The sequence below is a fragment of the Ochotona curzoniae genome, unplaced genomic scaffold (genome assembly GCF_017591425.1).
Source record: "Ochotona curzoniae isolate NIBS_2020 unplaced genomic scaffold, NIBS_Ocur_1.0 contig_3622, whole genome shotgun sequence".
Lineage (NCBI taxonomy): Eukaryota > Metazoa > Chordata > Mammalia > Lagomorpha > Ochotonidae > Ochotona > Ochotona curzoniae.
Window position 1 is genome coordinate 20054939 of NW_024465926.1, and position 26073 is coordinate 20081011.

Below are 26073 nucleotides of genomic sequence, written 5' to 3' on the forward strand. Positions count from 1 at the left end.
GACCATTGTGGGAGTGGATCTGCTTTCAGTCACGTGGGCAAGGAGCTTATGTCCTTGTTTTGTCAAGTACTTGCGATGCTGACACTCAGAGAATGTAACATTTATACAATTTTATTACATTGTAGACTTTCTATATTTGTTTTCCCAATAGTATCCTTTTTATCTCTGTGGTTTCTTCTTCCTTCCTCTTCTTTCTCTCCTTTTCACCCTTTTTTTTTTTTTCTTATAAAACCCAGAATCTGATCCAGGATCATACACTTCACTTCATTAGGTCTCTGTAAAACCCAGGGCCCAGAATTTGAATAGATCCGACTTTGTCATGTGTGTTTTTAGCTGTATCAAGGATTTTTTTTCTTGAAAAAAAGATGTTTGAAAGGCCGAGTTACAGGGAAAGACAGAGGAGGGTGGAGGGAGAAATCTTTCATGCACTGGTTCACTCTCCAAATGGTCATAAAGATCGGAGCTGAGCTAGGAGACACTAAGAGCCTGGAACTCAATCTGGGTTTCCCATGTGGGTTGCAGTGTCTCAAGTACTTGGGCCACCTTCCACTGCCATTAGCAGGGAGCAACTGAGACTCAAACTGGTACAAAACGGGAGGCCAGTGTTGCAGATGGTGATTTAATCCTCTGCACACCAACACCAGGTCTTTTTTTTTTTTCCTGAAAGATTTATTTATTTGAAAAGCAGAGTTACAGGAAGAGAGACAGAGTCTTCCATTTACTGATTCACTCCTCCAAATGGCTGCAACAGCTGGGGCTGGGCCCAGCTAAAGCCAGGAGACAGAAATTCCATCATCCCAGCCAAGAGCAGCCAGGACTCCAACCGATGCTCATACCGGAGGCCAGCATGGCAGGTGGCAGGGTAATCTCCATCACAGACCCCCTGTACCAGGACTGTTATACAGAAAACAGAGTGTGAAAAAGGATAGATGGGAGCCAGAACAACCTGGGATGGGTGAAAAGGTGCTGCTGCGAGGGGTGGGGAAGGAGGAGCCAGACAGAAGAAAGGTTAAGAAAAGGGCCTGGTATGATGGGGATGCTAAATCCATATGGGAGCTAAATGTGTCCCGAGTGCTCCACTTCCCATCCAGCTCCCTGCGTGTGGCCTGGAAAAGCAATAGACGATGGCCCCTTCCTGAAGGAAGAAGCTTCTGGCTCCTGGCATCAGATTAGCTCAGCTCTAACACTTGTGGTCTTTTGCAAGATAAACCAGCAGATGGAAGATCTTTCTGTCTCTCCTCTCTGTAAGTCTGACCTTCCTTTCCAATAAAAACAAATGAATCTTTAAAACAGAAAAAAAGGATCAGAAGATTCAAGAGACAGCAGAGCTCAGGATTAGAGGGCCACATGACAAAACAGGCCGGTCAGATTAGCCACGTGACCAAAGTGGACACTCAGGGAAGTCCTTGGACCACAATGTGGGAAAAGGCATACGCGAGGGGTTTTGTGGGGAAGGTTCTGGGTGACAGGAAAATGAGGTCCCTTAAGTCAAGTGACAAAACAGCGTCCGGGGGAAGCAAGAAAGGAAGAAAAACAAGGAGGGTTAAATCTCGAGTTTGGGGAGGTTTCAGACTTATGAGCACATCACAGGGGAAGAACTTAATAGGAACGACCGGCTAAATGGGTGTCAGAACCGTGTATGAGGGAGTTCTTGGGTGACCAGAAATGAAGGTCTTGGAGACAGTCAAAGGCTCAAGGACGGCAGATGGCCAGGCCCAGGATGGGGAGACCTGGACCGGCGGGCTGGGCTGGGGGCGGGCCGGGGGCGGGCCGGGGGAGGGGCTGGTACCGCCCCGCGGGTCCCCCCACGCTGCAGGGGGCGCTGTGAGCCAGGGCGGCCCCGGGCTGGGCGGCGGCCGCTCCTAAAGAGCGCGGCCCCTTTTCCGGGTTTCCTCCGCCTTCTCCTCCTCCTCCTCCTCCTTCTTCTTCGCTGCCCCTTTCCCAGCCGGTGGCTGCCGCTGCCGGGGCCACCGCCGCCGCAGCTGTCGCCGCCTGGGTGCCGCGAGGCGAGCGGAGGCCGCCGCAGAGCGCGAGCGCTGCCCGCCCCGCCGGCCGCTCTCCAGGGCCGGGCCGGCTCGGCCGGCGCCCCCCGAGCCCCCAGCCCGCCCCGCTCGCCCGCCCCCGCGGGCCCGGCCTGGCGCGGCCGCCCGCCGCCGCGCTCCTCCTCCTCCTCCGGCGCCCCGCGGCCCGCCGCCTCCTTCGCCCGCCGCCCCGCGCCCCCGGCCGCGCCGCCGCCGCCGCCCTCTGCGCCCTGCGGCGCCCCCCGGTCCCGCCCGCCATGCCCGGCCCGGCCGCGGTCAGCAGGGCCCGGGTCTACTCCGAGGTGAACAGCCTGAGCCGCCGAGAGTACTGGGACTACGAGGCTCACGTCCCGAGCTGGGGGTAAATCCACCGCCGCCCCCACCCACCCTTTTGGCTCCCTTCGCCCCCACCCCCGCCCGGCAGCCCCCCGGCTCAAACCGCACTCAGCCCGGGTGATCTGCCTCCAGCCGGCCGCTCGCCGGTTCTGGGTTGGACGACAGAGGCCCCCATCTCGCACATGTCCTCGTCTTCCTCTTCCCTTATCCCTCCCTCCAACCCCCTACCCCGGGTCGTTCATTTTTCCCCACCTTGTGCTCCCCTCCTTTTTTGGGGAGGGGGAGGGCGGAAATCGGTGTAGGCTCCAGAGCCCGAAGGAAGGCAGGCAGCAGCCGGGCCACCTCCTCACACCTTCGGGGTTTCTTTTGGGGTGGGAAGTCAACAGCTGTCCTCTTGAGCTATTAAAATTCTCTGCCTTTTGAGTTTGCTGACTTGAGGCTGGGTGGGAGGAGATTTTTGAGATGATGTCCAGATTCTCCAAGCAGGCGCTAGCCTACCTTCAGGGGTGGGAAATAGGAGGCAGGTGCGGTGGACCCACAGCATGGTGGGACAGGGAATACTCAGAGCCTTGCTTTCATACCCTACCCCCCATTTCCGCCTCCCGTGTTCTAGGGGACCAGTTAGGTTTAGGAGCTCTGCGGAGTGGCAGAAGCCAAGTTGATGGTGGGTAGGTTTTAATCGAGGGAAGGAGTTGCAGCGTTGTGTGGATGCACTTGGAAGTGCTTGATGAATGGAAGTGGTGAATGGGGTGTCTTGGTTTGTCCCAAATCTTGGCATTGATGTGTGTCTCTTGCCTCTTGCAGTAATCAAGATGATTACCAACTGGTTCGAAAACTTGGTCGAGGAAAATATAGTGAAGTGTTTGAGGCCATTAACATCACCAACAATGAACGAGTGGTTGTAAAAATTCTCAAGGTGAGTTTCCTATGAGTTGTATGTAACTTTTTTTCCGTACAAGCCACAAGGATATGAGCAGAAAGAGGCACATGGCTAGACAGAGCAGTGCAGGCCCTCGTTCATGTCTGTTTGCTCTGAGGTCCCTCTGGGACTCCCATCTCCCATCCCCATTTTCTTTGGACTTTGAAGAAAATAGGCAGGTGAGTCTTAAATCTAAGGGGGCTAGATCAGGAACATTCTTATTCTGAAATGTCAATGATGGGACCCAAAGCACTTTTCCCCCAAAGGGCTCCATTTGTTACAAAATAAATAAATATTCAGACTGAAGAAAAGCCTTTTCATGGAGATTGCTTGGACCCAGGGGCTCTTTGAGCACTCTGTTACCCTTGCTGCTCTAACTTGGTCCACAAAGAAAAATTGGAAAAAAAAAAAAAATGGAGCCTAAGGGGAAGGAAACTCCAGAGGGGATAAGAATAATTTGTTTCTCCTCTCCTTGGCAGTGAAGTTTCAGGTGGATTGGGATGGCTGTGAGGAACAGGCAGTGTTGGGAAGCCCACCAAGCTGTGTGTCTGCTAGTCAGAGTGGCACTTAGATATTGGAAGAATATTCTTTTAATCACACAAGCCCTTGGAACTGATAAACTGGTTTCATTATCTTAAGTTTGATGATAGGCCTTTTATTATCTCTTGCATGAAGACATAATGCACATGAAAAGTTGGCTGTATTTTCCTTCATGTAACTGATTGTGTAACTTTAATCACGTTTACAGGGTGTGCTGTAAAATAATTTTTAGCGCCTGTAACGGGTCCTGTGTATTGCCAGGTCATCTACTGTGTACACATGTCATTCAGTGAGAGACAGGGAATGGAAGTGTAGTCATGGGACCCTGATATCCACAGTGGCATTGAGAGGCTGCCTCTGTATGTGAGGGCAGTGTGGCAGCTGTAGGCTTTCTGGGCACTTCCTGTCAGAACAAGGGTCCGCAAGCCTCCCTTAGAGCCTTTCCGGTCCAGTAATGGAGAGCAACCACAAAGGTGGCTGTGCTCTTGGAGAGACAGATGTGAAGGCTGACTCACCTCTAAATAGGAGCTCATCCGATACAGGCCTAAGGCCTCCCGCCCCCAGCAAGCATAGATACGTGAAGAAATGGTGTTCCCTTAAGAAGTCACCTGCGGAGGTCACGGAAGTCCTCTGTGTACATAAGCAAGTGTTTTCATTTGAGCTGCTTCAACTTGAAGAGGTGAACAGAGCTCAAGTTGAAATTAGAAATAGCTGAATTCCACAGCTGTATGTTCAGAATGAATTGTTGATTCCAAAGCAATTCCAGACAAATGTCTAAACTTTTGTACATTTTTAAGATAAGTGTGTGATTTCCTGTGTCATCTTTGAACAGCACAGCATTCATGTGTGTGTGTGAGTGTGTGCGAGTGATACCCACACTGCTGTTTGATCATTCCTATAAACAGTTCCTGAGGATCAGTTCCTGGAGTTTTTTGGGCTGTTGTGGGGAACTCAGTTGGAAGGCTGCCACAGGTGGTTTTTGCAAGGAAAGTCTGAGTCCCCAAGACACTGACCCAGCGTCACAGTCACTGTGTGACAGTGAGCCTGCGCACGAGCTGTGGGCCCAGTCTCTGCCTTGCGCTGTGTGCTGGAACACTGAATGCAGGAACTACACGCTGAGCACAGAATGGGCCCCAGTGTTCTGGCTAGAGCTTGGAGGGCCCCCTGATGCTCCAGTTGATGCAGCGTGTCTTGTTTCTTGCCATGGTGCAGCTTGAGCCACGTTGTCTCTGCGCCTGAACACTGCCCTCCGTTCATGCTGGCCAAAGTCCTGTCGCGTTTCTGTCCAGATTTTGTTCCCGTCTGAGGCATGGGATAAGAAGCCACTGATGGTACTGTTGTAGTTTTGTTGGGAAAGTAGATTAAATGAACTGTTTTGAAAAGAGTGGTTGTCTGGATTCAGTGTACTTTTGCACACCGAGGTTTGAAGTTACGACTCATGTTGTGCTGTGGCATTTGGGTACAGGAAGCTCGGGCCTTCATAGTCATGGCTGCTCAGGCTTTGGAGGAGTGGGGAAAAGGCTTTCTGGTCATGTAAGGCTGCTCTGTGCATTTCAGTTGCAGCAGGGAGCTAGGTGCTACCGGGACGGAGGTGCACAGCGTGCCCCTGAGGAGAAATCTTTGGCAGTCAGTCCTTCCTGACAACAGAGATTGCAGGGCAAGTGATGGCAGACAAATTTTGTATCATTTAATTTGTATTGGTAGATTTTGCAAATCTTTTGTTCATCAAAATGTATTGGAATTGTTAAGCTTTAGGAATTTTAAAACTACTGACACACTGTCCCTGAGTTCTGAGGCTGAAATCTCAAAAGATTTCCAGTCACAAAGGAGATTGTATCTTTCTTGATAGAAATTGTTTTGAAAAGGGGTTGGTGTGGTGGTATAGCGGGCTAAGCCTGCACCTGTAGCATCCACATCTCAAATGGGCATTGGTTTGTGTCCTGACTGCTTCACTTCCAATCCAGCCCCCGCTAATGGCCTGGGTAAGCATTGAAGGATGGCCCACGTCCTTGGACCCCTGTATCCATGTGGGACACCCAGAAGAAGCTTCTGGCTCCCAGCTTCAGGCTTGCCTCGTTCTGGCCAAAGTTGCCATTTGGGGAGTAAACTAATGAATGGAAGATCACTGTCTCCTTCTTCCTGTAAGTCTAACGATTTTCAAGTAAAATAAATGAATGTTAAAAAAAATTGTTTTGAAGAGGAAGTGGGAGGTGGGGATGGTAGGGGTTTATATAGCAAGACAGAGCCCCTTAATGTCAGAAAGTTCATCTTTTGGATTTAAAACAAATCATTCTTTAGTCCCCCAAGTGGCCACAGCAGCTGGAGCTGAGCTGATCCAAAACCAGGGGCCAGGAACTTCTGAATCTCCCATGCAACTGTAGGGGCCCAAGAACGTGGGTATTCCTCCACTTCTTTCCCAGGCCATTAGCAAGGAACTGGATTAAAAATGGAGCAGGATCCAGCGTGGTAGCCTAGTTGCTAGATCCTCACCTCACATCTGCCAGGATCCCACGTGGGTACCAGTTTTGTGTCCCAGTTGCTCTGCTTCCCATCCAGCTTCCTGTTTGTGGCATGGGAAAGTGGTGTAGGATGCCCCAAAGCCTTGGGCCCCTAAACCCATGTGGGAGACCTCTAGGAGGGTCCTGGCTCCTGGTTTCAGATTGGCCTGACTCTGGCTGTTGCATCCACTTGGGGAGTGAAACAGCAGTTGGAGGTGCTTTCTCTCTGTATGTCCTTCTCTCTATTTCTGCCTTTCCAAAAAATAATAATAATTTTTTTTTTAAAGATTTATTTTTATTATTTTTTTCATTGGAAAGGCGGATATACAGAGAGGAGAGAGAGAGAGGAAGATCTTCCGTCTGATGATTCACTCCCCAAGTGAGCGCAACGGGCCGATGCTATGCCGATCCGAAGCCAGGAGCCTCTTCCAGGTCTCCCACGCGGGTGCAGGTTCCCAAAGCTTTGGGCCGTCCTCGACTGCTTTCCCAGGCCACAGGCAGGGAGCTGGAAGGGAAGCGGGGCTGCCGGGATTAGAACCGGCGCCCATATGGGATCCCGGGCGTGCAAGGCGAGGACCTTTAACCACTTGCGCCACCGCGCCGGGCCCAATAATAATTTTTTTAATGTGGAGCAGCCAGCACACAAATCGACATCCATATGCCAGTGCTTGCAAGTGGAAGATTAACTTGTTGAGCTGTGGCACCGATCCTAATACCTTTGAGGAAGCTTTAAGAGGAAATAAAAGGCCTTTGACCATTTGTGACGATTTGTAGAACTTGCAAGCCCTGCCCAGAAATATGATTTGCAGCACTTCTCAGAATTCTTAGCATCTTTCAAATTAAACTGCTATTTTCTACACAAAAATTTAGAGCAGTACTGTTTAAAAACAGTTGTGCATCTCTTTGAGCCAGTGCTGCAACAACAAGGCTTCCTGTTGATAGTCTTTTTTTGATTTACTTACTTGAAAGATAGAATTAGAGGGAGAGGCAGAGAACTTTCATCCTCTGGTTGATGGTCCCCATGGTTGGGGCTGGACTGGATGCAGGCCACATGGGTTGCAGGATCATCTTGGTCTGCCATTTGTTGCAGAGGTCCAAGTACTCCACTGCTATTCCAGACCATTAGCAGGGAGCTGAGTCAGAAGTGGGACAACCAGGGCTTGAACCAGTGCTTATGTGGCACAGCAGAAACTTTCACCCATTGTACCATCATGCCAAGCCCAGGAGTTTTGTTTTATAAACAGCTTGGCTTTCCACTGCTGCCTCTCCCAAATTAATTCTTGCACTTCAAATTAGAATTTGTTTTGTGTTGGTCAGAGGTAGTATCAGAGTGATGTTGATTGCATATTCTTGTTATATCTTCTTAGAGAACAGTTAGTCTTTCTGTTGTATCAGACTGGTGTCATGCTGATGGAGTGCTTTTTCCTTTGTTTCTACCTTTTTGTTGTGGTAGCTTTTCTACCCTCCCTGTAGGCTTATATACCAAGACATCTGAGGCTACACATTGGTGATATCGCACTGATCTACATTTTTGGTGAATTCTAGCTTTCACAGATGTCTCATAGTGGCTAAAACAATATTATCAAAAATATTATAACTTTAACAAGAATTCAGATTATCTGTGAATTCTTAGTGCTGCTTGTAGTATGTTTTTGTGGTCACAGATGGAGACTGTGGTTAACTTGTACCACAGAACCTGGGGGCTTAGACACCATTAGAACTCAGACCCTTCTTACAAATAAGCCAGGACTAAAGAGACATGTATTTTGCATAGGGTTACTTGATTGGGGGGAGGAGGTTCAAGCACTAGGCATAGGACCCACTGTGGAGTCCTAGCAGATAGAAGGAGCACAGTCAGGGCATTGTTGGAAATTTGATGTGCTGAACTGTTCTTGAATGAGTTAAGGAACACGCTTTAGAAGTCAAAGGAACTTATTTCTAATGATTTTTAGTTACTCCTCTGAAAAAAGAGTATTTGACTTTGGTGTGTTGCTAGCTGAAGTGTGGTATGAGTGGCTGCCCACAGGGCTGTAAGGCCCAGGCATGAGGTCTGTGTGGCTTGTGTCCACAGCAGCATGTTTAGGACATGTGAAGTGCCCTTTTACTCTTGTACTTGAAGCCTCCAGTGTGTATGTTAAAATTTATTTTTATTTAAAAAACAATTTGCAGAGGAAAGGAGAGACGGAGATCTTCCATCCCCTGGTTTACTTCCCAAATGGCCGCAGTGGCTGGAGCTGAGCTGATCTGAAGGCAGGAGCTAAGAGCTTCTGGGTCTCCCATGTGGGTAGAAGGGGCCTAAGGACTTGAGACATACTCTGATGCTTCCCAGGCCATAGGCTGGGAGCTGGATGGGAAGTAGAGCAGTTGGAACACAAACCAGTGCCTATATGGGATGCTGACACTGTAGATAGAGGCTTACCCTACTGCAGCAAGGCTCCAGCCTCTGCCTGCAGTGTTTTTACACTTTTTAAAAACTCATACAGTTTTTACAAGTTTTATCACACTATATTTTTGAAGAGAATGTAGAGAGGTCTTCCATCTGCTGGTTCACTCGTCAAATAGTTAAAATGGCCAGAGCTGAACTGTTCTAAAGCCGAGTCAGGTACTTATTTCAGGTTTTCCCCATGGGTGCAGGGACCCAAGCACTTGGGCCATCTTTTGCTGCTTCTCAGGCACATCAGCAGGTAGCCAGATTGGAAGTGGAACAACCAGGACTTATGCCCATGTAGGATGCCAGCTCTGGAGATTGGGACTTTACCCACTATGCCACATGCTGACTCTTTTGACTCTGTTCTCTGTAAATAGATACAAATTTCTGTATTAGTATTATTCAGAAAATTATGAAATATTTATAAATGATTAGGTGGATAGGTAGGTGAATGTATTTTAATAGATGATTAAAGTGTTTTTTCTTTCCTGAGACAGTCTGGCCCAGGAAGTAGAGTACCTGCATTCCGATGTGAATTTCAGCACTTAGAAGCTCTGTGGCATTGGACAGTTCCCTAAATTCTTTGGGCCTCAGGGCCCTGAAATTCAGCAGAATTAAGAGTATGCGTCTTAGGGCCCAGTGCAATGGCCTGGTGGCTAAAGTCCTTTCCTTAAATGTGCCAGGATCCCATATGGATGCTGGTTCTATTCCAGTGGTTCCACTTCCCATCCAGCTCCCTGCCTGTGGCCTGGGAAAGCAGTTGAGGATGGCCCCAAAGCCTTGGGATCCTGCACCCGTGTGGGAGACCAGGAAGAGGCTCCTGGCTTCAGTTTGACTCAGCTCTGACCATTGTGGTGACCAAGATAATTGGATACTTTTTGGGCCCAGTGGAGTGGCTCTGTTAACTAACTCCTTGCCTTGCAAACATGCTGGGATCCCATATGAGTGCCAGTTCATGTCCTGACTACTCCATTTCCCATCCAGCTGCCTGCCTATGGTATGGGAAAGCAGTAAAGAATGGTTCTAAACCTTGGAATCCTGCACCTACTTGGGAGACCTGGAAGAAGCTCCTGGCTCCTAGCTTCAGATTAGCTCAGCTCCAACCTTTGCAGCCATTTGGAGAGGGAACCAGTGGATGGAAGATCTTTGTTTTTCCTTCTTCATAAAGTCTGATCCGCCTTTCAATAAAAATAAGTAAATCTTTTAAAGAAAGAAAGTACCACTGTCTAGGCTGAGGTTTTTTCCATTTGTCCTTCTGCTTCTTCCAACCCACTATTGGTTGAAATTATTCATTGCAGATGAGAAAATTACTATCTTAGGCAATTGTTGGCTTGGAAGTAGAATAAAAGCACCAAATTTGAGAATTTAAGCTATATTTCTGAGCACCATGCATTTTTTATCAATCCAGTGGTGCTTGGAAAGAAATTTCAGTGAGGTTTTTTCCTGTGAATACTTGCTAGGATTTATTGAGATTATACTTCTTATACGTTTGGTGGACACAGGCTTGCAAGTTTATAATTTGAAATAATTCTCAAATCTGATTTTTTTCTAAACAGCTCTGAGTAAATAATGAGGGTTACTGTGCTAATTTTTTCCCTTTTTTTTTTTTTTTAAGATTTGTTTATTTTTATTGGAAAGTCAAATATACAGAGGAGAGACAGAAAGATCTTCATCCAATGATTAACTCTCCAAGGAGCTGATCCAAAGCCAGGAACATCTTCCAGGTCTCCCACATGGATGCAGGGTTGCAAGGCTTTGGGCTGTCCTCCACTGCTTTCCCAGGCCACAGGCAGGGAGCTGGATGGGAAGTGGAGCTGCTGGGATTAGAACCGGCACCCATATGGGATCCCGGCGTGTTCAAGGCGAGGACTTTAGCTGCTATGCTACCGTTGGCCCAATTGTTTTTGTTTTGGGATTTTTTTTTGAGGATACTGAACAAGGAAAGAAGAGAAATACCTGAATGTTGGTTCACTTTGAATGGGGTCTGCTGACTGCTGAAACTGAGCACCACATAGCAGACAGCTACTGAAAAGATGCCTTTCTCCCTTCCCTTCTTTCCTTACCTCCTTCACTCCTTCTTTCCCTTAATTTCTTTTGTTTTCACTTTCAGAGCTCATGCACAGAAAAATTTTAAATACATTTTCCCATTAAATATACTATCTAGATACGTATTAAGTTATTGAAACTTAATACTTTAATGTCCTTATCTTAATTTTTTGCTACTTTTTTATGTATGTACTTGAGTTCTTTCATGGTTTGGAAAACAGCTTAGTCCATTTGAATGTCACACAGATACTCTGTGTATTGGGAGGACTTTTTCTAACATAAAAAAATGAAACTGCTATGAAGGTAACATGTATTTTCCCCGTTTGTAGGACCTGTAGAGAATGGCTGCCTACTCAGAGTCAGAACATTTTTATTTCTGTGAAACTCATTTATTTTCCTTAGAATACCAAAATCCTGTCTCATAAAAAAAAAACCTAAATATCTTTTTATTTCTTCTGTAGAATTAAAATGGTTCTATTTCATCTGCCTGGAAATTCATGGCTGTTTAAGCTTCGGGAATAGCTGCCAGGCTCAGAAGGAAACTAAGGCTGCAGAGCTGCTTGGAGTGAGGAGTCCTGGAATGCCGTCACTTGCCTTTTATGCAGTCCTTGGGCTGTTTGTCCATGTGAGGACTATGGCTGCTGCTGGACTCATTGTGCCACTTGAGAGTTGTCCTGCTGTCGCCAGTCTGTGGTTTACAAAGTTGTTAGACTGGTGACAGTTTGGACAACAATGCCTGCTTCAACTGCTCTACTATTACCTTCAGACGTATCAAAAGCTAGCTTCCTCCTAACTGGTTAGTCTGTGTACGCTGTCTGCCTGACCTTTGGCAGAATGAAAGAGCAGTGCAAGGCTTTATCCAGGACAGTTGCTTACTGGGTTCCCTAGATGAGGGGTTGGTACTGACTGTTCAGAGTAGAACAGTCAGTTATGTTCAGACTTCTGGCTAGATTTTTCTTCGCCTCTGTTACTACTTCCACAGATCTCTAGCTGCTTACTAGTGGTGAATGACAACTCTAGAATTGTCTTGCTCTTGAAAGCATGAATGTACCAATAGCATTAGCTGAGTTTACACATGCAAAGTAGCCAGTTTTTGCTTTTCTTCTTGACATAGTTCAGACTTAAAGTAGCAAGAGTTCCCATGTTTTCTGGACCCAGATTATTCAAGTGTTAACATTCACTTTAGCCTTCTCGCTTTCTCATATGTGAGTATGTCCTATATGTACAAGTGTGTGTATATCAGTGCATATACATAGATAATCTGTATTTTTTCAAAGTGCTTTAGGGTAAATTGTAGTCAGTCGTCCTGAGTACTTTAGTGAATATTTCCTATAAAACAGGGACAGTCTCTTATATAACCCTTATGTACCATGATGAAATATCACAAAGTAACATTGAGGCAGTATTAGCTAATCTACAGCCTTCAACTACATTTGCCAATTCTTAAAATTATTTTTTTAATAATTATTTTTAAATTTTTAAATATTTATTTAAAGGCAGGGTGACAAAGGGACATTTGGGCAGATCATCCATCTACTAGTTCATTCCCCAAATGGTGGGAACAACTGGGGCTGGGCCAGACTGAAGCCAATAGCTAGTAACTTAAGCTGGGTCTCTCATGTAGGTTGCAGCGTCACTTGCTGCCTCCCTGGGCATGTGTTGGCAGGAAGCTGAATCAGAAATGGGACTAGGGCTCAGAACCAAGCACTCTAATACAGAATAAAGGCAAACTTCCAAAAGCAGCCTCTTAAATGCTGTGTCTAACACCTATCCCATAATGGCCTAACTGGCAAAAGAAAATCATAGATCACATAAATATTTGAATAAAATATTTATATAAAATATATGGTTTTTGTTGTTTTGTTTTTAAAGTTAAAGGGCAGGAAGATGGGGGTGGGAATCATTTGCTGGTTCATTCCCAAGGTGGTCGCAGTAGCTGGAGCTATGACAGGCCAGAGCCAGAAACTTTTTCCAGGGTTCCATACCCTGTCTTCCACTGTTTTTGTCAAGTGTGTTGGGAGGGAGCTGGATGAGAAATGAAGCAGCTGAGACATGAACCAACACCATTATTGGATGCCAACATTGCAGGCCGTGGCTTTTGCTTGCTACACTACAGTACCACTCTGTCATGTCTTTTTATTCTGAAACAGTTACTCAGTTTGTTTCTTCAAGCTGACAGTTTTTGAAGTTAGCCCACTGACCTAGTTTTCCCTGACTTTTTTTTTAATCAAATTGTACAGTACTTAATTTTCTCAGATATTGAACTTCCTATTTAAAACAGATTGAGATGTAAGGTTCCACATGGAGATGGGGAAAAGGTGTAACAGGCAGATCTGCAGTATAGGAACTCTGACAAAGTGAAGGCAGAGGACGGTACAGGAGATGTGCAGTGACACAGTCTCCATGAATCATGCGGGTGATACAGGTCCTCTGTTTTGTGTTCTAAGTGGTATCTTACCAACAGAGATGAAAGTTTTCTGACATGGGTACATGTTACTTTTCCCCCACCCATTGTACACACAGCCCTTTTTATATCAGCAGTGTTGGAATGCCCAAAATTGATTCCTATCCCAGTCTGCCCTGTGGCTGGGCAAATAACTCAGCTTTGCTGAGAGTATTAGACAGCGGTATTGTGAGGTTTATGGTTTACTACTAATGTGAAATTACTACAGCCACCATGTCCTGAGTGCTTACCATGTTCCAGGCCCTGTTACTAAGTGCCTTACAAACCTTACTTGGTTGTGACCTGCTTCATTTTTAGAACTTCTTTTGTCTTCCTTTAAATTCATTAGCCCATTTAGGCAAGAGGTAATGTACACACTGAATTTCTGACTAAAGTCTAAACAAACAGATAGGCCCATGAATAGAGACTTTCAGTCACCGTCTATCAGGTCCATTTTCTCCCTGGCTGACCAGCACCTCTTTCTATAGGAATGGGATCTGTTAGGGAAGTGTCACTGGCTCTGCTGATTCAGATTGTGGATGTTAAGGAAATGGGAGTGGTGACAGGAAATGGGAGCCAGCAGCTGGGAAGCAAGTTTGTAACTTGATGTCAGTGACCTGGTCTTCACTCCTAGAAGACAAAATTACATGTAACTCATTGGCAGAGCAGGTGTCTCACCATTTTATGTCCGTTTTGCCATTGGTGGGTGCCTGATAGACAGCTGTTCAGAGTTCTAACATTTTTCCATTTGGCAGTTACCTAGTAAACAAGCATTTTATTTTTATAAAGTGTGGCATGGGTGTTCCAAATTTTCAAGTGCTGTGAATGTAACTGCTTCAAGGTCTTGACATGTGAGCTCTATGGTTTTCTCAATTATTTCACTTCATGGCTAAGCTTCTTAAGGATAAGCCATTTTATCTGCATTTATTTTTTTCACTTCTTATTTAGGCATGCCCTTTAGTAGTACAAGTTGTACAAGACACCATACTGTATCTGATTGGCTAGCATTATTTTAAGTTTTATACATTGTATTAACTAAAAAGGGAGTCTCACTTCTGATTACTTTTGTGTATTTAAGCCAGTGAAGAAAAAGAAGATAAAACGAGAGGTTAAGATTCTGGAGAATCTTCGTGGTGGAACAAATATCATTAAGCTGATTGACACTGTAAAGGACCCTGTGGTAGGTGCTTGGTGGCTGGGGAGAGGCTCCTGAGAACCCTGGGTGTGGGTATGGGGAGCGAGACGGGGTGTGTTTAATCCCTAAGGTAATGACACGTGATGGGGCTGATGATGCTTGTCTACAACTGAATGGTTTTCAAAACCAGTCGGAGAAAGTCATGGTGCAGACCAATAATGTAGCTCCCACCACTTTTATAGAATGTAAAAATACATAGAGAAAAGTGTCCATCTCATTACCTCTTTATTCTTGTTATTTAATCCACACACGTTCACAGAATATCTTCTTTAGATCCCTGCTTTTCTCCCAGTCTTCAAAGCTTACTGATCCAATTTGTGTTGTTTAGCTCACTCAAGCCTGACTGACACTCAGAAAACACTAGGCTAATACAAGGAAATACCTAAGGTCTTTGTGGATACCTGGCATAGAGAGTTAAGCTGGTGTCAGCCTCACTGAGCACTTGAGGAAGAAATCTTGCTGTTTCTTAAGTTGGTCTTTAATTCAGCATCTACCATTAGAGCTCTCATTATAGGTGTAGATACTACTAAAATATTTTAAAATGCTTAAATTTGAACCATTTTAAATGTGTTCTTTAATTTATTTTCTCTCCCTGCGGAGTAACTTAAGCTTCAGTATTTTTGATTGGCTAGGGTTGCAGGATCCGCCCAGTGCTCACTCACACTCTTCCTGTCCCGTTTGTGTTCCCTACCTGCTCTACCACATATTTTCCTGTATGCTTCCCATAATAGTTTGCTTATATCTGCTAAAGATATCTTCATAAAACAGAGACAATTCAAAAAGTTTGTGGGAAAAGGAATGAAAGAATGCTTATTTTGGTATAGGTTTTTTAATTTATGCATAATTTTTCCCCTTATATCCATTTCCTTTTAATTCTGTGAGGTAGCTGACAAGAAAGCTAATGGCAGCAGGGGCTAAGCAGTTAGTCCAAGGTTTGTATTAGCTTTAAAATTCCCAAGAAAAGGTATTTTAGAGAGAAGAAAGTGTTTGAATTTTTTACTTTGCAGATTTTTTTGGAAGCAGGGTGGGGTAGCGCAGTGTGAAGAGCTTAATTAAGCCCCATTGGTCTGGTGTCCAGTAAGAGTGATGGATAGCCAATTGCTGTGTTGAGGGGGTCTCCGCATGGTGGGACAAGAAGCAGAAACACAGGAGCAGTCTCTTCACAACCACGTGTCTCTGGCTGCATCCTCTATCCTAACCTCCCAATCCAATGTGATCATTGTATAGGGCCCTACCTTCATGTACTGTATTTCAGGGAATCCCTATTCTTAATGTGTTCATAGAACTGTGGGGATCAAGAGTTCAACACGTGACCCTTTGAGGGACACCCAACTTATTTTCCAAATCATAACTGTTGGACTGAACAGTAAGTTTTTCTCTTATTTGAGAGACAGAGAGGCAGACACTATGCAAGCAGATGTTCCATCTGCTAGTATACTCTTCAGAAGTCCAGGAGCCAGGAAGTGAATACAGGTTGCCCATCTGTGTGGGTGACAGGGTCCAAATGCTTACACCATTACTTGCAGCCTCCCAGGGTACACATTACCAAGAAGTTGGAAGTAGTGCTGGCACCTGAACTCAGGCACTTGAATATGGGATACAGAAATCCCAAGTACCCACTTGAACTTACACAAATTGAACATTCTGCACTCCTCCTAAGGATCATAGTACTTTGAAAAATAATTGACTACATATGATTTTGGAGGAAGCATTTCTGCTTTTGAGGTGAGATACTTTTTAATGGACTAATTTCACAATGTATTTTGGTGATAGTTTAATGAATGCAATTTCCTTTTGGATCCTGAAAAGGTTTGCAGTAGATTTCTCAAGACCCATGTTAATTGTATCAAATGTTTGGTTTGTGACACAGAGATGGAATGTATCATTCCTTTTATAATTGACAATTGGAACACTGCAGAGTGTATTTTCAGATAACTATTAACAGGTTGATCAGGGGCATTATGGGTTGTTCAGGGAATACTTTCCTTTTTAAAAAACATTTTATTATGGAATATTGCAGCCTTACCAAAAAAGTGAGTAATATAATGGGCCTCCCACACACATCACCCAATGGTGAAGGTTAATCAGCATGCAGTCAACTTTGTTCATCTGTACGTCTGCCCATTTCCCTTCCTCCCACTATTCCTGGTAATTTTGAGGCAAATTGGAGAAATAATATTATTATAAGAATAGGATTGGTTAGTAGGTGTCCCTGATGTGTGGATCCCTTTTTTCATTTAAGTGGGATTTAGAAATGAACCATTGTGGCTGAAGCAAATTGCACTTCTCATTGTTTGAGTACTTACAAAGCACTCATATTCTCTCTTTCAGTCAAAGACACCAGCTTTGGTATTTGAATATATCAATAATACAGACTTTAAGGTGCGTATACCTTTTGTTTCTGACAAGGGATTACTGGGAGTTGAGGAGTTGGTGTTAGGTACTGTTGATACTGTATGCAACACTCTTGCTTTAGACAACATAGCTTTAAAATAGCTGTTAACGTTGATTTTCGTAAAAAATCTGACATTGTTCATAGGAAGGAATAAACTGGTAAGGACTTGGGGAAAAGAAATAAAACCTTGGATTCAAATGTTTATGTACACTGTGGACAAAGCAAATAGTAAAAACTAGAAAAGACGTATTCCTTCAGAAGAGCCCTGTTCCGGGTTATTTTTATTTTATTAAGTATATGAGACTTTGAAATGTTCTTTTAAAAATACAATTAGTAGAATGGATTTTCTGAGTTTGTTTTAATGACTGTTCAAACACTAAAAGATTAATTTGTGACAAGAATTGTTGATTAGGCATGTGAAACCTGGTAGAAAAAACTGCTTTTTAGACCATAATTTGAAAACCAACATGGAGGCAAAATAATGGCATTGGTTGTTTTGGGGATGTTCAGAGAATTCTCAGATAAGTCTTGCACTATCAGTAAAGCCTTAGGGATAAAATGAAGCCAGCTATTGGGATACTTGTATCTGGTGTGAAACTTTTGGGTGAAAATAAAAGCTTTATCCTCACATTGAAGATTTCCTAGGTAGCCAGTCTATAAAAGTTAATTAGTAAAAAAAAAATTAGTAAAAGTAGCCCCTTTCCTAAGTGTGACAGATTTTCTTGCTACTATGATTTACAATTGTAATCAACAGTGAATGCTTAAAAGTAGATATAAATGTTTTTGTTTAGGGACTAAACAGTGTTTTGTAGCCAGACATATGAATCTGCCTAAGTTCCTTGAGGCATACTTGATGGAAATGTGTATTCATTTCTTAGAACTAGATAGGTTATGTTGAGACATCAGACATTAAGAACTGGCAGTCATGGAGTATCAATACAGTTGCCTCAGTTTCACATACTTGTTCTTCATTCATGGGTTTTTACTGGTTGTCTAACCACATCTGTGAACTTTATTTCAGCATTTTGTACTCTTACAGTAACAGCTCTCCTGTTTTACATGCTAAAGATCCGGTAGCAGGACTATGTTCTATGGGGGAAATGTCACTTGTTAGAAAGCAGACATGCATGTTGTAGCACCTGCTTTAAGGAGTTTTTAGAAATTCATGTTTTATGAAGTTTTCATATCTGAAGACATCTTTATTTTATTTCCCCCAATTTATATGAGTGCTGTGGTGTAAAGATCTAGATTATAATTTGTTATAATTCAAAATTCATTATTTCCAGTTTTGAAGAGCTTGTTCCAGTATTACCCCTGAAGCCATTATAGATTCCTCTTACCTTGTTCATCTCCCTTCCCTCCTGCCCTGACTGCTTTTTCTTTTCTTTTCTGAGGACCTTTAGAATTTTTCTTCATTTTCAGTCTTCTGAAATTTCAGTGATGCACCTTCATGTGGATCTCTTTCATCTTGGGCTCTGGATTTTTGCTGGGCTTTTTTTAATCTAAAAACTCATGTTCCTCTATTTTGAAAAAGTACTTTTTAGGTTCTTTGATTTTTCTTCTTTCTTCCTTGTTCTCATTTTCTAGAATTCATTCGAATGTTAGACTTCATAGGAACTCCATTTTGGTCTGTGAGCCTTTAAAAATAGTATCCTGTTCTTTTATAATTTATGTAATAGCTTATATTTTCTTGGTAAAAATATGGTATTTTTTTTCTCTTTTATCTGTTTTCTGTACTTTTCTTCCAGATGCCATTCTTTTTTTTGTTATTTGTCTCTGTTAGAATTGTTTGAAAGGTGAAGGTTCTTGACACACCATCTCCCATTTTAGCGTGGTACTCCCCGGAGTGGTCCTGTCCTGCCTTGGGGAGTAAACTTGCCTGCAAATGTGTCAGTAGTCCGAGTTGAGAACTGTTGGGTGTCAACGTGATTTGACATTCCAATCAGATCTCCCTCTGTCCCTGCTTGTGGCATTGAACCTTTCCGCTTTCTGAGCCTCTCTGTGGTTACAATTGGAAGCTGTTTGCTTTGGGCCTCCCTGGCTGATGACAGGTGTTTTGGTCTGCTAGGTCAGCTGGACAGCTTTTCTAGCTTACAAATGTTGTCTTCCATTCCCTTCTTAGGAGTTAGTGTCACCTCCTCCTTAGCTGATACATTAGAAGAACTTCAGATAAGAGTAGAGATGTTTGACCACTTCTGCTTAACTGGAGGTCCTCTTTGCTCAAGCAGTGACATTTTAATCTACTTGAAAACCATTACATATGAAGTAGAAGGTGCTGTTTTGGAAGAGCAAGTAGTAGCGGGAAAATCTGTTTCCATAGGGCAGCCCACAGGCAGGAATATTGGCTGGGTTGCTTATCTGATATCCTTCAGGCTGTATTTTGTGCTCTTTTTTCTTTTTATCATCTCATGTTAGTATGGAATGTGTACTGGTAACCGGGGTCTAGACTGTCACCTAAAAAATATTTGTGCCTGACGTAACATTAAGTTGAATCAGCCGTGATAAACCAGTAGCAATCATTTTTGGTATTTTTTATTGGTGCAATTTTGTTAACATTTTTTTTTTCTTTTATGAAAGGCAGAATTGCATAAAAGAAAAGAGACAGAGACAGAAATTTTGAAATCTTTGCCGGTTCATTCTCCAAATGGCCGCAAGGGGCGTGGCTGAGCAGACAGGAGCTTGGAGCTTCTTTCAGGTCTCCCACATGGATTCAGGACTCAGGGACTTGGAAATAAAGCAGTTGGGATTCATTTGATTTGCTTCAGCTTTTCTTGATTGGTAATACAGGTGCTTACATCTGTACAGCCCTGGATAACCTTTTAGTTATGTTCCATATTTATGGAACTCATTTCTAGCTAGTTTTCTAGATAGAAATGTGAATCTCAAACTTACGGATTTGAATTTTTCCCCTAAGCTTTTTGCTTTAAAATTCTTAGACCTTCTGAAAGTTGCAAAGACACTCATAGTCTTCATCTGGCTTTTGTCAGTTGTTAATATTTTGCCATGTTTGCATCCTTTGCTATTTTTTTTTAAAGATATATTTATTTTTATTGGAAAGTCAGATTTACTCAGAGGAAGTTCTTCTATCTGCTCATTCACTGCCCAAGTGGCCACAATGGCAGAGCTGAACTGATCCAAAGCCAGGAGCGTCTTCTGGGTATCCCACATGGGTGCAGGGTCCCAAGGCCTTGGGCTGTCCTCTAGTGCTTTCCCAGACCACAAGCAGGGATCTGGCTGGGAAGTGGAGCTGCCAGGATTAGAACAAGCGTCCAGATGGGATCCTGGCATGTACAAGGCGAGGACTTTTAGCCACTAGGCTGCTGCATCAGGTCCTACCCTAATATTCTATTTTATGGTATAATCACTTCTGTCTGGAAATCAGAAGCTAAGCTTTGTATGTATTTTTTTTTTTTTTTTAGATTTTTTTTTTTAATTGGAAAGGCGGGGATATACAGAGAGGAGGAGAGACAGAGAAGATGATCTTCTGTCCGATGGTTCACTCCCCAGGTGATCACAACAGCTGGAGCTGAGCCAATCCAAAGCCAGGAACCAGGAGCTCTTCCACGTCTCCCATGTGGGTGCAGAGTCCCCAGGCTTTGGGCGGTCCTTGACTGCTTTCCCAGGCCATAAGCAGGGAGCTAGATGGGAAGTGGGGCCACCGGGATTAGAACCGGCAACCATATGGGATCCCGGCACGTGCAAGGCAAGGACTTTAGCTGCTATGCTATCGCGCCAGGCCTGCTTCATATGTGTTAAAGCTTATAAGATACATGGTGATACTTGGAGCAAAAGACAGAATTTCGAAACAAATAGCTAGGCAAAGCCAGTCTCTTAAGAGTAGGCAAAGTCCTAAGGCATTTAAGGCCCTATTTTGAGAAACAGCTTCTGTTGAGATGTCCTTCATCATTTATTTTGCCCTTGGAAGATATGTAGATTGGAATGTTTTAAAGATCAATGAAATGGTCTGTCCTAGAAGATGATAACTTCATATCAATGTTCGGAGGATTGCTGTCACCTACATAGATATACCCCGTGGTAGCTGATGCTGTGAGAACTTGTTTGTTGGTAGAACCTACGTTTCCATGTTCACAGACTAAAACATTTCCTTACTCATTAAAAGTCATTAAAAGTTTTATCATTTTCTTGTGAAATTTTTTGTAAGTCACTGACATTTGTAATCTGTAGTAAGATTTACTTGGTTAAAGATTTGCTGTACTTCCTTAAATTTTTGAAACTGTTGACCTTGGTTTTATTCTGGATCTTGATACTTATGTTAATAACCCAAAATGATTACTACAGTACATGCCTCTTTCACTTCCACTTTATGTCCATCTCCTTCCACTCTTTGTCACCCTGCTTAGAGGCCATTGCAGTTTCTGGCCAGTATTTAAGCTGTGCATATCAGGAAATAGATGCCTCATACTGAGTGAGTTTGTGGTGTTAGTAATTCCCATATGTGACAGGAAACCAGAGCTACCTGGGAACCTTTTTGAGTGGTATCAGGATAGGGCCTTGGCATCTGTGACCGATGGTACTGAAGCTGAGGATCTCTGTGAGCACTAGGAGTGAGAGCCTCCTCCGCCCATTCCGCTGTTTTGATAGTTTGGGACCTCAGAGACCTTGAAGCTGATCATCAGATGGAAGATCTTCAAGCTTTGGGTGGTTTGTTAAAATGCAGAGCAAATTTCAACCATAGCCCCTTTAAAGTGGTCCTGTAGTACAAAGGATTTCTAGGGAAATGGCAGTGCTTGAGCCTTTGAAAGCAGTTACTTTCAAATAATTGAGTAGTTGCTTCCTGCTTGCTACCTTGGTGATTGGGAAGCACAGGCTTGGGTTTCTCATTTTGTTTTTCTTGTTTCTGCTAAGTCACAGCATTTGTGAAAATACAAGCAAAGCTAGTTTCCTGCCAATATTTTGCAGTTGGTTTGTTGAGATTGTCCTCCAAATAACTGGCTATGAGGAGTAGAGGGAAAATGGTTTTTTTTGAAATTTCCCTTTCTGATTTGTTTTATTTATTCATTTGAAAGGCAGAATGTTAGGGAAAGAAAGAACTTCCGTCTACTAGTTCATTCTTTTTTTTGATGGGTGTTCTTATTTGTAGAGAAGTTTTTAAAGATTTATTTTAATTTGAACAGCAGGTATTACAGAGGGAGAAGAAAAGAGACGTCTTCCATCACTGGTTTACTCTCCAAATGGCTGCAACACACAGAGCTGAGCTAATCAGAAACTGGGAACCAGGAGCATCTCTGGGTCTCCTGTGTGTGTGTAGGGGCCCAAGGACTTGGACCATAACCAAAGAGCTGGATTGGAAATGGAACAGCCAGGACATGAACCAGCACCCATATGGGATGTTCATACCTCAAGATGCAGGGTTTAGCCTGCTATACCACTGTACTGCTCCCTGATTCATTCTCTAAATGGTTGCAGTGGCCAGGCTGGAGCCAGGAAGCTGGAACTTTTTTGGGTCTCCCACATGGATGACTGGGGTCCAAGAACTTCGGCCATCTTGAGCTATTTCCTAAGTATAGTAGCAAGGAGGCTAGATCAAAGCAGCATAGCCAGGGCTTGCACCAGTGCTTCAGTAGGGGATGCTGTTATCATGGGTGGCAGCTCTATCCACTATGCCTTAGTGCCACCCCCTCTGGTTTATTTTGGCAATTTTTATTGCTTTTTTTTTGTTTGTTTGTTTGTTTCTTTTTGAAAGTTTCTGTTTGTTCCGCTGACTGATGAACATCATAAAAGCGTGTATAGAGCTGAGTACCACTGTCTTGGTATAGAGTAGGTGAGCCATGCTGTACTTTTGAATGAGGACTTAGAATATGTCTAGAGAATTCATTGTGGAGAAAGAGTAGACCAATTAGCCACTGGACCTTTGGAGAGAGTACAGAGATCTTGGATCACTGTGTTGGTAATTGCTGCTAGCTACATGACTGGGTCTGCCTGTCACATGTGGCCACCGTACTTCTGGAGCTTAGACCAAATGAAGCAGCCATTTTTATTTAGTAGAAAGCAAAATGACCTGAAGAATATCATGTTGCTGCCACTACCTGAGTGAGGCTTGTTAAACCTGGGAGTACTGCTGTCCTCCATATCCTGTTGCACACTCCACATGAAGAGGCTTTGGTCATGGGGTTCAGCAAAGAGAAAATTCTTTCTTGGTGGTTCTGTAGCAAGTGGATGTGACAAGACAGAAGTGGGTGGGTTGGTTTTGAGTTTCTGAGTTGAGGGGCAGGAGTGGGGCATTCCAGATTGGGGGCAGTGGGAACTGGAGAAGAAAGAATGCAGGTATCAAGACAGGTGTGACAATGGCACACACAGGCTTGGTGGTGGCCTCCTGGGGCCGCAGTGGAAAACAGAGCTACAGAAATTGAAGGAAGTCTAGCTGTGAACTCAGAGGAAAATTGCAAATAGTAGTTCCACATGGTTTCATAGTAGGGTGGAGGCTGGTCTTTACCTAGAGCTCCAGAGAGATGAGGGCAAATGATTTTGCAATGGACTCGGTCTGAGCACTTTTACACAGTTGATACATCATTGGAATAGCTTGAAATATAGTGTGTTGGCAACCAGGGACATTTGTTTTTATGCCTTATACCATTACACACATGCTGGTTTAGAGACCACATGATAAGGGAGAAATGCCTTAAACAGGTAAAAAGTCCAAATAAAATAGACCTACTGACCAGCACTGTGGTGTAGTAAGCTAAGCTTCTGTCTTTGGTGCCAGCATCCCACATAGGTGCCAGTTTGAATCCCAGATCTCCCACTTCTGATCTGCCTCCCTGCTTATTGTCCTGGTAAAGCAGTGGAGGATAGCCTAAGTCTTGGAGATCCTGCACCCACTTGGGATACCCAGAGGAGGCTTCTAGCTTCAGATCAGCTCAGCTGCAAGCCTTGCAGCCATTTGGGTAGTGAACCAACAGATGGAAGATCTCTTTCTCCTGTGATATGGCCGTTCAAGTAAAAATAAATAAATAACCCCCTGAAGACTAGAAAATTCTGTCTTTCTCTTTGCCTGGGCTATCTGTTGTCTTGAAGTTAAGCTAAGCACAGTCTGCACATGGTCTCCTCAGCTTGCTGGAAGGAGCCACTTTGACCTCCAGGAAATGGGGTCTTCATCCCATCCTTGCATTCAGCTTCCAGCCCTTCAGAACAGGGAAGACTCACACTAGGGTGTGTAGTCTGGTGGTGCCTGCGTGTAGGCCTATAGGTGGCGTTCTCGGTGCCATTCCATCCACCTGTGTTCTGGCCTGCTGCTCCCTGAGCTAGTAACTGGAGAAAAAAAAAAAAGGTCTTACCTAAAAAGGGAAACTTGAAAAAAAAGATAAAAAGATACTGAGTTTTGGTGTTCTTAGAGAGTGTTAAATTTGATTCTTGGTGAAAAGAACGCTTTTCTGTTAAAATATTTTGAAAAGGTTTTGTACTTAAAACATGGGTCAAAAATATAAACCAGTACATGATATAGTGCCATTTGTTTCCTTGTGTTCCTCCACACATGTATTGTTAACCTACTTTGTTTCATCTATATATAATTTTTACAGTTATAAAAATATACATGTGTGGTTTTCTTTCTTTCATTCTGTACTGCTTGGAGAGATCCCCAACCCTTCTTGGTCTTTTCTCCAGTAGAGGAACAAGAGATGTTTAATGAAGATGTTGGTTAATTTTCTTTCTTTTTTTATTATATTATATTTTTAGCAATCTTTACATAGTTAATTAGGGTAAAAAGGTTCAAGGGCTACAGGAAAGTGGGTAAGACTATTATTTCTATATTGTTTCCTTCATGTATCTGAGGTAAAGGGGGATATTGAGGGAGAAACCCCACCCAGTTTCCCACCCACCCCAGGTCCCTGATGTGTGGGGCATGCTCCAAGATTCTTGCTCAAGTGGTTTTGATAGTTCACCAGTTATGAATCGCTGCCAATCTTGCCACTGCACTGATTGACATACTCCATCATAGAGTCTCCATTTGCCCAGTATTTCACTGCCAATATATAGCTGAGGTGGTTGATTGACTTTTTCTGTCCTCTGTCTTTTCTTGGTTAGGGTTCTGAGTCTGGCATTTCAGTTGGGGAGATCCCCAAAGAAACTTTGTCTGAAGTGTTCCCAGACCAGATTCTTGTATGCACCAGCAAGCACAGGGCCCAGCACAGTCCATCGCCCCAATCAGCTGGTGATTGCAATTGCTGGGTTGGTTCTGTTTTCAGCCCCGACTTCGACTGGAACCAGTGTGTGTTGCAGTCCAGCCTGGTTCTGCCCAGCACACTCTCGGCCCTCACATAAACCAGTGGGAGCTGCAACCTAGTCGGAGCAACCCGCATTAACTCCTGCCAGGTCCACCCCCTACCCTGGTTTGCCAGTATGTGTAGCAGACTAGTCCAGTGTGTCCCACGTCCCATTTGGCTCTAGTATCTGTCGATGGATATTGAAGCTTAGTTCCATCTAACCAGCTCAGATGTTGGTTAATTTTATAGAAAGTAGAACTTGGGGTTAATCAGCAAAAAGATTTGCTTGAAATGGATTGGCTGCCAAATAATAGTATGATTTCTGACATGAGTTTATGGTGCTTTCAGTGTAACTGTTGCATAAGGGTCACTCATTCGTACAAACTGAAATTTTGTTAAAACTACCAGTGAATGGGTCTTTGGATTATCAGTAATGAAGATTTTCATTGTATCTTAGTTTGATTTATGATCATTTTTACCATTCCTGTTTTTTTCTTTTCAATATATCTCTTTACCACTGTTTTTCTTCCTTTTTAAAATTTAATTTGCATTTTGAGAAGTGGAGAGACAGAGATGTCATTTGTCATTCACAGTTCACTCCCAGAATGCCCACATAGCCAGGACTGTGCTAGACTGAAGCCAAGAGTGCAAACTCAGTCCAGATCTCTACATGAGTGTCAGGGACCCAAATTTTTGAGCCAACACCTGCTGTCTCCCAGTGTGTACAGTGGCAGGAAGCTGGAGTTGAAAGTGAAGCTGGTACTCAAAGCCAAGTGTTCTAATAATGGGATGTGAACATCTCAAGCAGTGTCTTAACTGTTTAAACCAAATGTTTATCCCATCACTGCTTTTTGATTATCTCTCAAATGTTAGTTGGTCTCTAGGAAATGTTGGCACCTGATTTTTCTCCTTTTGGTTCTTTGTTTTCAAGTATGAGGACAAGTGGATGTTGTGGTGCATTGCACTAAGCAGTTGCTTGAAGTGGCACATCCCATACTGGAGAACCAGTTCAAGTCGCAGTCACTTCTCT

General features: G+C 43.8%; 1 protein-coding gene across 2 annotated transcripts in view; it reads left to right on the top strand.

The window, feature by feature from the left end:
* The first annotated feature begins 1892 nt into the window (after positions 1 to 1892).
* The window catches only part of CSNK2A2 (casein kinase 2 alpha 2), a 40668-nt gene continuing 16487 nt past the window's right edge, over positions 1893 to 26073 (top strand). The window contains exons 1-4 of one of the 2 annotated variants that reach the window (XM_040982622.1): positions 1893 to 2382; positions 3162 to 3273; positions 14310 to 14411; positions 16758 to 16808. In XM_040982622.1, the coding sequence (XP_040838556.1) occupies positions 2279 to 2382; positions 3162 to 3273; positions 14310 to 14411; positions 16758 to 16808 (369 nt within the window). In that variant the 5' untranslated portion in view covers positions 1893 to 2278. The remainder of the gene's footprint in view (positions 2383 to 3161; positions 3274 to 14309; positions 14412 to 16757; positions 16809 to 26073) is intronic. The other variant, XM_040982621.1, reaches the window with a different exon arrangement.